This window comes from Eschrichtius robustus, chromosome 17 (assembly GCF_028021215.1).
Source record: "Eschrichtius robustus isolate mEscRob2 chromosome 17, mEscRob2.pri, whole genome shotgun sequence".
Lineage (NCBI taxonomy): Eukaryota > Metazoa > Chordata > Mammalia > Artiodactyla > Eschrichtiidae > Eschrichtius > Eschrichtius robustus.
In genome coordinates this window covers 49639988-49654805 of record NC_090840.1, presented here as the reverse complement: position 1 = coordinate 49654805, position 14818 = coordinate 49639988, and the positions used below count along the sequence as shown (strand labels likewise).

General features: G+C 35.8%; 1 protein-coding gene across 6 annotated transcripts in view; it reads right to left on the bottom strand.

The window, feature by feature from the left end:
• The window catches only part of VPS13B (vacuolar protein sorting 13 homolog B), a 765002-nt gene that overhangs the window by 288958 nt on the left and 461226 nt on the right, over positions 1-14818 (bottom strand). For all 6 annotated transcript variants that reach the window (XM_068526229.1, XM_068526230.1, XM_068526225.1 and 3 more), the window contains exons 31-32: positions 10643-10846; positions 2040-2166 (exon numbers count right to left, since the gene is read on the bottom strand). In XM_068526229.1, coding sequence (XP_068382330.1) covers positions 2040-2166; positions 10643-10846 — 331 coding nt within the window. The remainder of the gene's footprint in view (positions 1-2039; positions 2167-10642; positions 10847-14818) is intronic.

Genomic DNA, 14818 nt, shown 5'->3' with positions numbered 1-14818 from the left:
AGTGAGCATCTCCCAAGTACCATGCAGCATACTAGAGTGCTAGGAATATCACAGAGAGTGAGGCTGGCCTTGAAGGGCAATCTGCTCTTGAGAAGGTTACAATCTAGGTGGGCAGACAGATGTAAACAGGCAACTATAGGCAGCAATTACAGTCACAAGTGGTATGGTCTGAGTATTCTCCAAAGGATACACTCCAAATGATTTATAACAAAATGGAGTGCTGAAGCCAAAGGTAGCTAGACTAATTAATTTCACTTCTTTAAACTGCTAAAATCTTGGCAGCATTAGGTAGCTGTCCACTACATAACTGGTGTTGTTCTGCATAACTGAGTCACTTGAACATTCACTGCTGGAAAACCATTCAGGGAAGGAAAACAGAAATGAAAAATCCAGAAGTTTCACTTAATAAGCAGAAGCCCTGCCTCTTGTCATGAAGTGCATGTGGACAATGTTCAAATGCTTGGAAATGTCCAACAAACCTTCTCCTTAATAGTGTCATCCAAGAGAATGGATTTAAGGAGACTTATAATGGGTCCAAATACAAACTACACAGCTTAGAGCAGCTTTTAATAAAGCCATAAAGAAAAGCATGTCGGAAACGATCCCCTTTTTCTGGTTAAATAAATATTCCCCCCAAAAAGTTTCCAAAATTTACTCATTATAGTTAGAATTCTTATTTTATTCCACAAGTAATGATGAAGGGAATATATTTGTGTATTTTAAACCAATTGTGTTACTAAGTAACTGAAAGATATAAGTAGACTTACTTAATTTTTATATACCTTTTGTGGATATAAAGATATCCTGCCTAACCTAACTTTCCCTATAGGGCAATTACAAACATCAAATACGATAACACATACAAAATATTTTTTTGTTTGTTTTTTATATAAATTTATTTATTTTTATTTTTGGCTGTATTGGGTCTTCATTGCTGTGCGTGGGCTTTCTCTAGTTGCGGTGAGCGGGGGCTGCTCTTCATTGTGGTGGCTTCTCTTGTTGTGGAGCATGGGCTCTAGATGCACGGGCTGCAGTAGTTGTGGCACGCAGACTCTAGAGCGCAGGCTCAGTAGTTGTGGCGCACGGGCTTAGCTGCTCCGTGGCATGTGGGATCTTCCCAGACCAGCGCTCGAACCCGGGCTCGAAACCATGTCCCTTGCATTGGCAGGCGGGTTCTTAACCACTCCACCACCAGGGAAGCCCCAAAATATTGTTTTTTAAAAACTCAAAGAATGATGTAAACTTTTATCACCTTAGATTAATAAGATATTTAATCTGTGCCTAATTTTTCTGAACTTTTTATAACAACTGCCTATAACTCTGTGAATGATCAAAAAGTTTATCAAGTTTTTAGCATAACAAATTTTTATGAAGAATATTTTTAAAGTTATGATGGATCACATTATTATTACATTTCTATTCTAGGCATGGAGGCAGTATACCCTAGTGATTAGACTTCAAACCTGGATCCGTTAGTAATTGGCTAGTAAGATTGGTCAAGTTACTTAATTTCTTTTGATCTCAGTTTCCTCATCTATAAAATATGTATACTAATAATATCCACCTCATATGGATTCTGTGAAGAGTAAATAAGGTAATTCATGTAGAAATCTCTTTGTAAGGTAATCCATGTGAGAACCCTAAGTGATCTGTCAATATTATTGCTGCTTTCATTAGAAAGAGGCGGCAGAGGTCAGGAGTGTATAGCCAGGAGCCAGACCAGTTGGGTTCACACCATGTTCTGCCTCCTATTTGTGAATATTTAGAGAAGTTAACTCTTTATGCTTCAGTTTCCTCATCTACAAAACGAGGACAGTAGGAGAAGTTAATAGGATTATTATAAGGATTAAATGAGTTATTACATGAAAAGCAATACCTAAATAGTACTATAAAGTACTTAATAATTATTAGCTACAATAATAACTTATTAATAATAAGCTAATTTGATATCCTATGCACGGAAACTATGAAAACTCCTAACACACAAGAAAAGCTGCTCCAATATTTAGACTAAAATAAAACCTAAATTAATTTCTAACCTCAGTGTGCATATTTTCTGGAGAAATTACTTTGGTGAAAATGATGGCAGGTGCTCCAGTTATTCGGACAGAAAAATCTGTTAAAATGGGAGTCAAAATTGCTCTTCTTTCTTGATGCCGCCGTATGCTAAAAGATAAAGTAAAAATTATTAGCTTTTTCAAAAAAAAAAATATATTAGCTTTTTCATTTTTAAGGATAATTTTCATTAAATTTGTACAACTCTCTGTACTACAAACATGTATGACAAAATTACATAATTATTTTGAGTGTGTCTATCTGTACATTTTATAATCATGATTTTTGTAACTTCAATTCTTAACTTCAGATTCATATAAAAAAATCACTGAGAAGTTCAGATGTAATTAATCAATTTCATATTAAGAGCATCCTAGGACCTTTCAATAAATTACTTTTTCTATTTTTAATTCCTTTTGTTTTTACAGTTTAGGATCTCTCTTGCTATCAAAAATAATCTTACTATTTTGTGATCATTTTTAATTTCCTAGTTTTAATATTTCTGACATTCTGCTTGACAACTGCCATCTTTCCAATCTCATTAGGTTCACAAGCATATCCTCTTAATCTTTGATTTTTTTTTTTTAACTCTAAGAACTATATGAGTTCATAGATTATGACTGCCTTTACAGTTTGTGAAATGGCTTTTGTGACTTTGATACTGAATTCTTCTTCACAGCAACCCTGTATGTGAAGTAAGGAACATTACTAGCCCCATATTATCTATGAGGAAATGAGGTTCAGGGACTGGGCTAAGACCACCCAGTTGACAAAGGTTCCACAACTGGGCCCGCAGGGCAAGTTGATAACAGAGCAGCATTTGACCTCTATTTTAATTTTTCTTTATACATTCTCACCTTTTGATCAGTTATTTAGCACACTATTCCTACTCTACATTCAAAATTGCTAATTGCTAATAATTTCAAAGGAAGTATTGCGTTCATCGTAGAAGATAAAATTGGAAAATCTTATTGAGAAACCAAAGCTTGCGCTAGTGCAGATCTTCAAGTCTACTACCCATATTCTTAGTTTTCATTTCATGAAATAATACAGTTCTATGTTTTACTAGCAAGCCGTACCTCAAAAGTTCCTTGGAACCATTAATTTAATATTCCTTGTAAATATGTCCCTATTATTCTCTTTTATTATAAAATGACCAAGTTGAGATCAGAGAATTGGCATAAGTTATCTCATGAAAAAGCCCAGATAAAACTCAAGTCTGTCTATATCCTTTTCTACCAGAATAGTCTAGAGAATACTAGTATCTTTTGTTGAAACTGTGCAATGGGCAGAGCTTTCTATGGTGTCTGCCAAAAAAGCAAATTGGATCATCTGGTTCTGTGACACATAAGTATTGGATTTCAAGAAAGTCAATTTTAAAGAATTAAGAGATCTGGTGAATAGAAGAAGTATTAATATCTGAATACAGAGGAAGGGCTGAGATCCTGAGAGACACCACAATTATAGCCTAATAGCTCAAATTCCATAAAATGACCAATGTGAGAAACATGTAACATCTGATGTGCTCTCATAGGGGAGTGCTAAAATATACGATGTATTAAAAATACCTTAAAATGGAAAACATGGCAGGGAACCAACTAAGAGCAAACCTTAGCTGAAGCACTGATGGGGAAAAAAAAGTACTTGTTTGTATCATAATTTTTTCCCACTATGTGAATTAAATCAGTAAGTAACACAACATATGGAAGACCTATGATGTTAGAAATTTTTTAAAGAAGTTTTTTAAGTCAATATTCTTATAAAACTAGAACTTCACTGGTACAGAGCGCTAACTTTTCTTTTGTATTATCTCTGGTAAGTATTTGCGTTAAGGATACATATTTTTTAAATCATAAAAACTTTTTTATAGATTCAAGTATTTTCAAGGCTGAATTCAAAAGAAAGTAAAAATAAACACTGAAGAAATAACTACAACAAGAATTAAATTCTGCTAATATTTTACTAGATAATAATCTAGTAAACTAACAAAAGAGGGAAGTAAAACTCAAAGTATTAACTGACATTGTTAATGACTTCAGGGTCCTAGCCACTCTCAGTAAACCAAGGGAATAGATTTTTAATGGCCATATTGAGACAACAGGCTAATCCTTACATCCCTGACAGGCAAGGATTTTGAAACGAGCTGCCAACTTAGATCTGGGGCCATTAAAAGGTCAGAAAAACAACTTCCAATCAGAAATAGAAAAAAACAAGGAAGTTTGCCTGATTTGGCACGAGGGATTATTGAAAAAACAGAGATCTCCCTGCTTTTTCAACTTAAAAATTAAAATAAAAATAATGGGAAAATTAAAAATAATGGGACTACCCCATGTGTGTTTGGAAGCTGTAACTTATATTACTTGTGTTGGTCCAGGAATACCCATATTGAGTTATTCATATAAAAGTGGCATAAGACCTTTGATAACCCCAGGGCATCAGTCAGAAATAAATGTAAAATCTCTTTGGAAAAATATGCGTTCAAGCCGACAAAAAGGATTCCCAGGAACAAAGACCACTGAAGATAAACTCCTAATCACAGATTTTATATGCACTCCAAATTTTTTTTTTTTTTAGCAATAGGAGACTTCAACCCCATTATCAAATTCATTATCAAGACCTTCTGATAATGGAATTTCCACATATGGACAATACAATAAATTTCTTTAAGATCATTAAAGACATATAGGATGGAATGAAAAACAGGAGGAAAAAACCAAAGTACTATCAAGAAAGGTAAAATGGATTTAAAAAACAACCAAACAGAGTATCCAGAAATAAAAAATGTAGTTACTAAAATTAAACATATAATAGATTAATAAACAGAATTTTAGATATAATTTAAGAAAAAATTAGTAAACTAGAAATACTACAGAGAAAGATAGACCAGAAGATACTTAAGACTTGTGATAATCAACTGAGATAATCCCTTAGAGTGGATATTCCTAAATGTAAAAAACAGTAATATTCACACACATTTATTATGAACAATAAATATATATAACATACTTTTTGGAAAATTATTGGTTATAATTTTATTAACTATACCTATTTTTACAGATTTCTCTTATTTTTAAATAGTCATAAGGATAAGTCATTTGATTTGTAAAGTAACTTTAAAAATCAAATATTTAGTTAAGAGTTGAAGACTATTTTAGTGTGTGTGTGTGTGTGTGTGTGTGTGTGTGTGTGTGTGCGGTTTTTTTCTTTTCCTTCCAAGAGGAACACTATCTGGTGACTTTCTAATGCAATTAAAATTTAATTTGCAATAAATTTAATGCAATTAAACTTTAATTTGCATTAACAAATTGAAAGAGAAAAACCGTATGATTATCTCAATAGATGCAGAGAAAGCTTTCGACAAAATTCAAATCCCATTTATGATAAAAACTCTTCAGAAAGCAGGCATAGGGGGAACTTACCTCAACATAATAAAGGTCATATATGACAAACCCACAGCCAACATCGTCCTCAATGGTGAAAAACTGAAACCATTTCCACTAAGATCAGGAACAAGACAAGGTTGCACACTCTCACCACTATTATTCAATATAGTTTTGGAAGTTTTAGGCACAGCAATCAGAGAAGAAAAAGAAATAAAAGTAATCCAAATCGGAATAGAAGAAGTAAAACTGTCACTGTTTGCAGATGACATGATAATATATAGAGAGAATCCCAAAGATGCTACCAGAAAACTACTAGAGCTAATCAATGAATTTCGTAAAGTAGCTGGATATAAAATTAATGCACAGAAATCTCTTGTATTCCTATACACTAATGGTGAAAAATCTGAAAGAGAAATTAAGGAAACACTCCCACTTACCACTGCAACAAAAAGAATAAAATGCCTAGGAATAGACCTACCTAAGGAGACCAAAGACCTGTATGCAGAAAACTGTAAGACACTGATGAAAGAAATTAAAGATGATACAAACAGATGGAGAGATATACCATTTTCTTGGATTGGAAGAATCAACATTGTGAAAATGACTATACTACCCAAAGCAATCTACAGATTCAATGCAATCCCTATCAAGCTACCAATGGCACTTTTCACAGAACTAGAACAAAAAATTGCACAATTTGTATGGAAACACAAAAGACCCCAAATAGCCAAAGCAAACTTGAGAAGAAAAACAGAGCTGGAGGAATCAGGCTCCCTGACTTCAGACTATACTACAAAGCTACAGTAATCAAGACAGTACGGTACTGGCACAAAAACAGAAATATAGATCGATGGAACAGGATAGAAAGCCCAGAGATAAACCCACGCACATATGGTCACCTTGTCTTAGATAAACGAGGCAAGCATATACAATGGAGAAAAGACAGCCTCTTCAATAAGTGGTGCTGAGAAAACTGGACAGCTACATCTAAAACAATGAAATTAGAACACTCCCTAACACCACAGACAAAAATAAACTGAAAATGGATTAAAGACCTAACCGTAAGGCCAGCCACTATAAAACTCTTAGAGGAAAACATAGGCAGAACACTCTACGACAAAAATCACAGCAAGATCCTTTTTGACCCAGCTCCTAGAGAAATGGAAATAAAAACAAAAATAAACAAATGGGACCTAATGAAACAGAAAAGCTTTTGCACAGCAAAGGAAACCATAAACAGGATGAAATGACAACCCTCAGAATAGGAGAAAATATTTGCAAATGAAGCAACTGACAAAGGATTAATCTCCAAAATTTACAAGCAGCTCATGCAGCTCAATATCAAAAAAACAAACAACCCAATCCAAAAATGGGAAGAAGACCTAAACAGACATTTCTCCAAAGAAGATATACAGATTGCCAACAAACACGTGAAAGAATGCTCAACAGCGTTAATCATTAGAGAAATGCAAATCAAAACTACAATGAGGTATCACCTCACACCAGTCAGAATGGCCATCATCAAAAAATCTACAAACAATAAATGCTGGAGAGGGTGTGGAGAAAAGGGAACCCTCTTGCACTGTTGGTGGGAATGTAAGTTGATACAGCCACTATGGAGAACAGTATGGAGGTCCCTTAAAATACTAAAAATAGAACTACCATATGACCCAGCAATCCCACTACTGGGCATACACCTTGAGAAAACCATAATTCAAAAAGAGTCATGTACCACAATGTTCATTGCAGCTCTATTTACAATAGCCAGGAGGTGGAAGCAATCTAAGTGTCCATTGATAGATGAATGGATAAAGAAGATGTGGCACATACATACAATGGAATAAAACTCAGCCATAACAGGAAATGAAATTGAGGTATTTGTAGTGAGGTGGATGGACCTAGAGTCTGTCATACAGAGTGAAGTAAGTCAGAAAGAGAAAAACAAATACCGTATGCTAACACATATATATGGAATCTAAAAAAAAAAGAATGGCCCTGAAGAACCTAGGGGTAGTACGGGAATAAAGATGCAGACCTACTATAGAATGGACTTGAGGACACGGGGAGGGGGAAGGGTAAGCTGAGACAAAGTGAGAGAGTGGCATGTACATATATACACTACCAAATGTAAAATCGATAGCTAGTGAGAAGCAGACGCATAGCACAGGGAGATCAGCTCGGTGCTTTGTGACCACCTAGACGGGTGGGATAGGAAGGGTGGGAGGGAGGAGACGCAATAGGGAAGAGATATGGGAATATATGTATATGTATAGCTGATTCACTTTGTTATAAAGCAGAAACTAACACACCACTGTAAAGCAATTATGCTCCAATAAAGATGTTAAAAAAAAAATCAGAAGCAAATACAAAAAAAAAAAAAAAGTAAAAATGTAAGAGATCAACAGTCAGATGGAATAGTCATGATCTCTCAGAATTAAGGCATTATTCATGCTTCAGGTACTTTAATAGCAACACAGTGCCATACTTCCACATAGCCAATGTTACTAACCCTGTGAAGCATAGAATGGATAGATTTTACGATCGTGTCAAATTCAAATACAGCCTGCTAAGAAAACATAGTAATAACAATTTCAAAAAAATCCTATCTGTGGGTCTTCCCTGGTGACGCAGTTGTTGAGAATCTGCCTGTCAGTGCAGGGAACGCAGGTTCAAGCCCTGGACTGGGAAAATCCCACATGGCGCGGAGCAACTAAGCCCGTGCGCCACAACTACTGAGCCTGAGCTCTAGAGCCTGCGAGCCACAACTACTGAGCCTGAGTGCCACAACTACTGAAGCCCTCACACCTAGAGCCCATGTTCCGCAACAAGAGAAGCCACTGCAATGAGAAGCCCACGCACCGCAACGAAGAGTATCCCCCGCTCGCCACAACTAGAGAAAGCCCTCGCGCAGCAATGAAGACTCAACGCAGCCAAAAATAAAAATAATTAATTAATTAAAAAAAAAAATCCTATGTGTGGTGAAAAAGGCCAAAGGGTAGTATATGTAATTTGGTCCATGTACATCAAAATACTCAAACAAATAAATATGTTCTATTTCTCTCAGTAAAGTCAGAAAGATAATTTACCCAGGGAAATCAAACACAGATAGTGAGAGGGCCAAACAAAAGCATTTGCTATAAAAACTAAATTATTTATTTAACTGCAGTTTTCAAGTCTATTCAAATTTTATCTTTAAATAGTACAAACAAGAAAATCATACTAACTTGGAGAATTAAGGCTCATTGGCATTTTCAGGAAATTACAAGATAAACTTTCCACACCATCCCACACACCCCGAAAGCTCTCATCACCATGTCAAATAGCAATAGTGATTTTAATGTGTAACCTGCACATGGCAGACATCAGTACAGGTTATTTTAGTTCTCATCACTTCATTACCTCAGATTGTAAAAGTAAGCCCAGATGTAGTAAAAATGGTTGCTAAAAGAAAAAAAAGTGATTAACTAACAATGAACTTAGCATAAGAGTAAGGCGTCAGAGTACTGAGTACAAGAAAAGCAGTTGACTAAGAGGAAGCAAACCGAGGTTCCACACTTAGCTGTATTTTTAAGTGACACTGGACAAGCAAAGGAATCTCCTCAAACTTAGTTTGCTGTAGTGGTTTTGTTCCATAACTTGCTAAGAATGGTTCAGAGTTTAGAGAGAAAATTGCAAGGGAGTTGGAATGTGGAAGAGAAATAACAGACAATATTCTCTGACAGTCATACTGTTTTAAATAGCAGTGAAATTACGATGCAGAGGTACCAGCAGATTCCAGCTTGTCCTCACTCTTCCCACCTTTGAGACTTTTTCCTGATTGTTGGCTCTGCTGGCCAATAGCAACTGTAGGCTCAACTCCAGAAGCAGAAGCAATAACCTCCCATGGACTTGCCTACCAGCCTTCGGTGCTCCCTCCAGCCACTGGACGTGCCTGGCTTCCCAGGTTCCCTGGGGTGCTACAAATTTTTACCCAGGTCACCCAGCTTCTTCCACAATTGGATAAGGTCTTATTCCTAAAATAAATCCCGTATGTTACAATACTTATAGCGGTTGTCCTGCTCTGACTGAACCCTGATGTATTCTGTCAGCTGAAAAATTAAGGTTTTGGAAGCAAGAGATCTGCAAGTTTTAAAATTTGATGATTCCTTATGCTTAACTTCCCTACTTCCTTCTCCCAAGCATTCACACAGAAACACATTATGATTACAGACAAAATGTGAGTAATGTATCAGGAGGAATAAATGAAAACCATTATAAAGACTGCCATTTAATAATGGTTAGGGAAGGGAGTAAATTATTCTTCACTGTATATCTTTTGAGTTCTACCTGTAATACCTATTGAAAAACAAAAATCTAATGATATTATGGTTCTGTTTGTATTTCTGTCAAGATTAATCAGCAGAACTAAACAGCACCAGATCTAAAATTTCTTGTCTTTATTTGAATCAGTATCTCTCAGGAACACTCACATTCAGTCACTTGATTTGTTAGCTTTCCTTAATCATCTAATCATTCGATCCCTCACTATTTCACTCAAATATTCACGAACTTCCTATTCTGTGCCAAGCATGATACTATGTGCTTGGTATTCAGAAGTGAATAAAACATGCCAAGTTTTTATACTGCAGTAGCTTTCTTAGTTCAAAATGCCCCCTCCCCTCTCCTGCCACTCGTACTTTGTGGAAACAAATTCAAAAGCCATATATTCTGTGAAACCTTCCCTGAGAACCCACGCACAGAGTTAGTCATTCATTTCTTTCTTTTAATTCTCTATTTGTACCTACATTGATTTTATTTTAGTTTTATCTTTATTTTTTTAAGTTGTGAATATCCATTTAACGGAACATTTGGGGGCCAAGGATTTATAATAATAAGGAAAATCTGGCTTTGAATATAATGGATTTTAAGGGAAAATGTGAATGAATCCTTAGCCTGAAGTGGAACCTTTCATCAACTAACAAGCTTTAAAAAAAAAATTCTGACACGACCTTAAACTTGTAATAATTGCAGTGTAACAGTGGTAGGACTAGCAGGTTTCTAAGCAAAATCATCAGCTACAATTACAAAATATATTTAATGATCGTCATGAAATGCAGAAACAATACTAAAACACTTAGGCTGGGCGTGCTAAAGACTGTATCATCAATTGCTCTTCTGTCAATGAAATATTAGAACGTGGAGAAAGCTTCTCAACCATTTCCCACCTGCTGGCCATATTCCACTCAAGGGCTGGATTCTGAGAATTTCTTTCATTCTCTGTTAGCACCCCTCCTGTGCCATTTTCCTTCTCCGGTTTTAGTTGATCCCACTGCGCAGTACCAATATTGATGGACTGCAGATCTATTTGGTATTGTCTGTCTTCAATTTCTGATCCAGGGTCTCGAAGAATTCCTAAATTCAAGGCTCTCCTGTAAAGGCAGTGAAAAAAAGTGAATAGATAAAATAAGTATTCTATGTTTACTTTGCTCGCTAACATCATGTTATTACCTTTTTTTTCCTTTGGATTACTGGGTTAATCAAATCTATGAGGCAGGTATTAGAAAGTTACCACATACTAATGACTTGAAAACATACCCAAAACTTAGCACTTACAGTGTCTACCCTATGATGATTTCTTACATTATTCCCAGCACTGTGCTATTTTTCTAAGTACTTTCACATTTATGATTTAAATCCTTGAGATGTTGTGAGGTCATATTATTATCTCCATTTTTACTAAAGAGAAAATAATGCAGAGAGGTTGAAAGACTTAGCCAAAGTTACTGAGCTACTATGTGGACAAAATTGCAACTTAAATCCAGGGTTCTGCCTCAAAACCCTGTCTTCTTTGCAATGCTAAACACCTACTTTCCCTTCTCAGCACTCTGATGTCTTGTTAGGAAAGGTGATGAAGACTTGCTAATCTATTTAACTCCCCTACCTTTTGCCTTTGGTCCTTTATATAACCCATCATCATATAGACTAAATTGTTGACAAGAGTACATTGCTTACTGATGTAGAAACACAGTAAGGATTACTGGTCCATATAGAGTTGGAACTTTGATCTTATTGGACCCAAGGCTAAGCAAATGAATAAAATTATCAGCAGCTTAAAGCTAGATTAGAGGAAGTAAATGGTTAAATGTTTCATGAAGGTTTTAGACTGAAAATAGCAAGGCAGTGTGGTAGGGTGGGAAGAAAAGCGTTCAGGATTTGGAAGCCAGATAAGACTAAGTTTGTGTGAGTTTGTAATTTTTTAGTTACGTTGGTTCACAGATGCTTTAAAGTGAGTAATCAAAAGGAAAGTAACATTTGTCCCCCATGAAAGTTTCAATCAACACAAAAGTGAAATTACATAGAGGATAAAAATAGTTTTACTAGTATAGATACAATTGCAGTGATTAGAAAAGAAATACAATTAATTATATCAATTGAATACTAATGAAACTAATTAGTGGAGGGAGAAGGGAGGGAAGCACTGAGTCCTAGTTTGAAAACTACAGAGAGACAGTGTGAATGTGATCAAGACTACCTCTTGTCTAAGTAAACAGTGTGGGTCAGACCATGCCCAGAAGCTGGTCAAATACTGATGGAAGGTGGATGACCACTGAGACTCAAGATGGCAGATGTCTGGGCCAGATGTGCAGGAATGGAGATGGCATGCATTAGGCCAGGCAAGGTGAGGGCTAAGGCAAATGAATTCAAGTGAAGAGAGGAGCAGGGATAGGACTGCAAATGAATGAACAGGCAGCTCAGGCAGGGAAATACCACAAGGTGTTAACGATAAGAGAACAGGGAAACAAACAGGCATTGGTCAAGAAGTCATAGTGGGAACCAGAGAAACTGAATGAATGGACTCTCATTATTCCTAAGGTAAGAGCTGAACCTGGTTTTTGTTTTCTTTTTTCTAACTTAGAAAATTACAATCTAGGAATGGGCATGCAAGGAAAGGTGGCTTGAAGTTTTACTTGAACCTAAGAATTGCATTAAAAACAGGGCCCATAAAATCAGCCATGAACACTTTCATTTTGCCTTAATGAAGGCAAAGAAAAAAGGAGTGAATGAGGGTGCAGGTGAGAGGGAGTAACATTGTGAGTACACCTATTTTGGTCAAATGCTCTCCTTTCATTTGAATATTGGTGTAAACCTGTTAATTCTAAAGGCACAGCTCAAACTTCACTTTCTATGAAGCCTTTCCTGACCACCATTTCTTCAAACTCCCTTCCTCCCAAATCTGTGCTCTTAGGGTCCTTCTGTACTTATAAGTACAAGAACATCACAAGGACCTGTCAGTCTTTCTCAATATAGCATACATTTCTTGAAGTCAGAAACTACATCTCCTAGTAAGCAATCAGTAAATGCTGTTTCAATTCACTGATCTGAACTGACACAAATCTTTACAAATCTCAAGTGGAGACTCCATCTGTCCACAGCAATAAGAACACACAGTCTTTAGACAGTAAACTGCTGCTGCAGGGCCACATAAACTCTGACATACAGCAAATATCTTTGGCAGTGGGTGGCCTAGCTTATTTCCCTAGATTATTATTCCCCATATAAAAGTTATATTTACTTATTTTAAACTAGCCAATGCTTTCTACATTTTACATAAAGTCCCTAAGCCTACTTTTAAAGAAAACTAAAATACTTTTAAGAATCCCTTTGAAGGAAGAAAAAGTATATTTGGAAATAAAATTAGTACTATATTAAAAGACAAACAAAGCAACCTAGCCCAACATTAACATCGGCCTTTCTATTTTTCTTGGCACTTGAAGAAACTGCAAAGTCATAAGATAAAAACCAGAGAAACACCAAATGTCATTAGTTTTCACCTACGCTTGAAATGCCTCATATTTACTCTTGGCCTTAAATCAAGCTATTTTCCTCCTATCATCTGTCTGTGGAAAACATGACTTTCCACAGGTTCTCCTTCTCATGTAAAAATGGGTTGTATATTGAGCAATAGCTTAATACTTCTAAACATGCTAATTTCAAACTTTTAAGTTTTCTAAGAACCAGGGTTTGAGATTTTACACTTTTCTTTTTGTTCGCTTTTGAAATTGAAAAATATATTTGTCATTTTAACCTGATTTGAAAGTTCAGAGAAATGTACAGTATGTGGGTATATAAATCCAACTTAAAAGTTAATTGCAAAACCATTTAAATCTGAGTTGTAGAAAATAGGATAAGCAAAAGACTCATGTGAACTCTGGTGTCAGATTTTTCAATGATCCATGAGCTTGGAGAAATTATTTAACTTCTCTGTTTTAATTATTTCAATATTAAAACTATTATAGAAATAAATAAAATGTATGACTGAAAATTAAACTATTCATAAAGAGGTCCATTATAAATGTTATGACCATTCCTGAAATACATTATCTTATATGGTTTTGAATGAATAATATACCTAATCATCAACTAATCATAGATGCACGGCACCATGATAAAACAAAGTCAACTTTTCTAATTATGAAAAAACTATTAATGAAAACTATAAAGATAAATGCTCTTTAATATTTCCATGGTTACCTGTTTCCAAAATATGGCATATTAGAAAATCAGAGTGAATCTTCTGATTGAAACAAGTAAAATGCTTGCAGACAATTTAAAGCATCTTTTTAAACACATTTCAGAGCTGGCACTAGAGAATAGAAGGTGCAAAGCCACCCCGAAAAAGTGAAATTAGGAACACTAATAAATAAGCACCTGCCAAAGCCAGCCTTTGCTCTTAGGGTTTCTGCTGAATCCTGCAGAGAGTGATTTTCTGATAATCGCACAGGAGGAGATAAAGCTCAAGGCCCACCTAAGGAGATGGATGAATCTATTTATAGGAGACTGCATAAAAAGCGGGGGTCACGAAGGACTACATCAACCTTCAAAGGGTGAATTAAAAACAGCTCTCCTAGGAAGACTTGTGATAGAACAGTTCTGTGTCTTGACTGTGACGGTGGTTACATGAATGTACATATGTGGCAAAACTGCACTAAACTATACACATATAGACATATACATACAAATGATTGAAAATAAAACTGGTGAGGGAAGTCCCTGGTGGTCCAGTGGTTAGGGCTCCATGCTTCCACGGCAGGGGGCACGGGTTCGATCCCTGGTCAGGGAACTAAGATCCTGCATGCCACATGGCATAGCCAAAAAACAAAACAAAACAAAACAACAACAAAAAAAACCTTGTGAAATCTGAATGCAATTGTGGATTGTACTGATGTCAATTTCCTGGTTTAGATATTGTACTATAGTTATGCAAGAAGTTATGCAAGATCTGAAACCATAAAACTCCTAGAAGAAAACACAGGGGTGTCTGCTCTATGACACCGGTCTTGGCAATGATTTTTTGGATTTGACGCCAAAAGCAAAGGTAACAAAAGCAAAAATAAACAAGT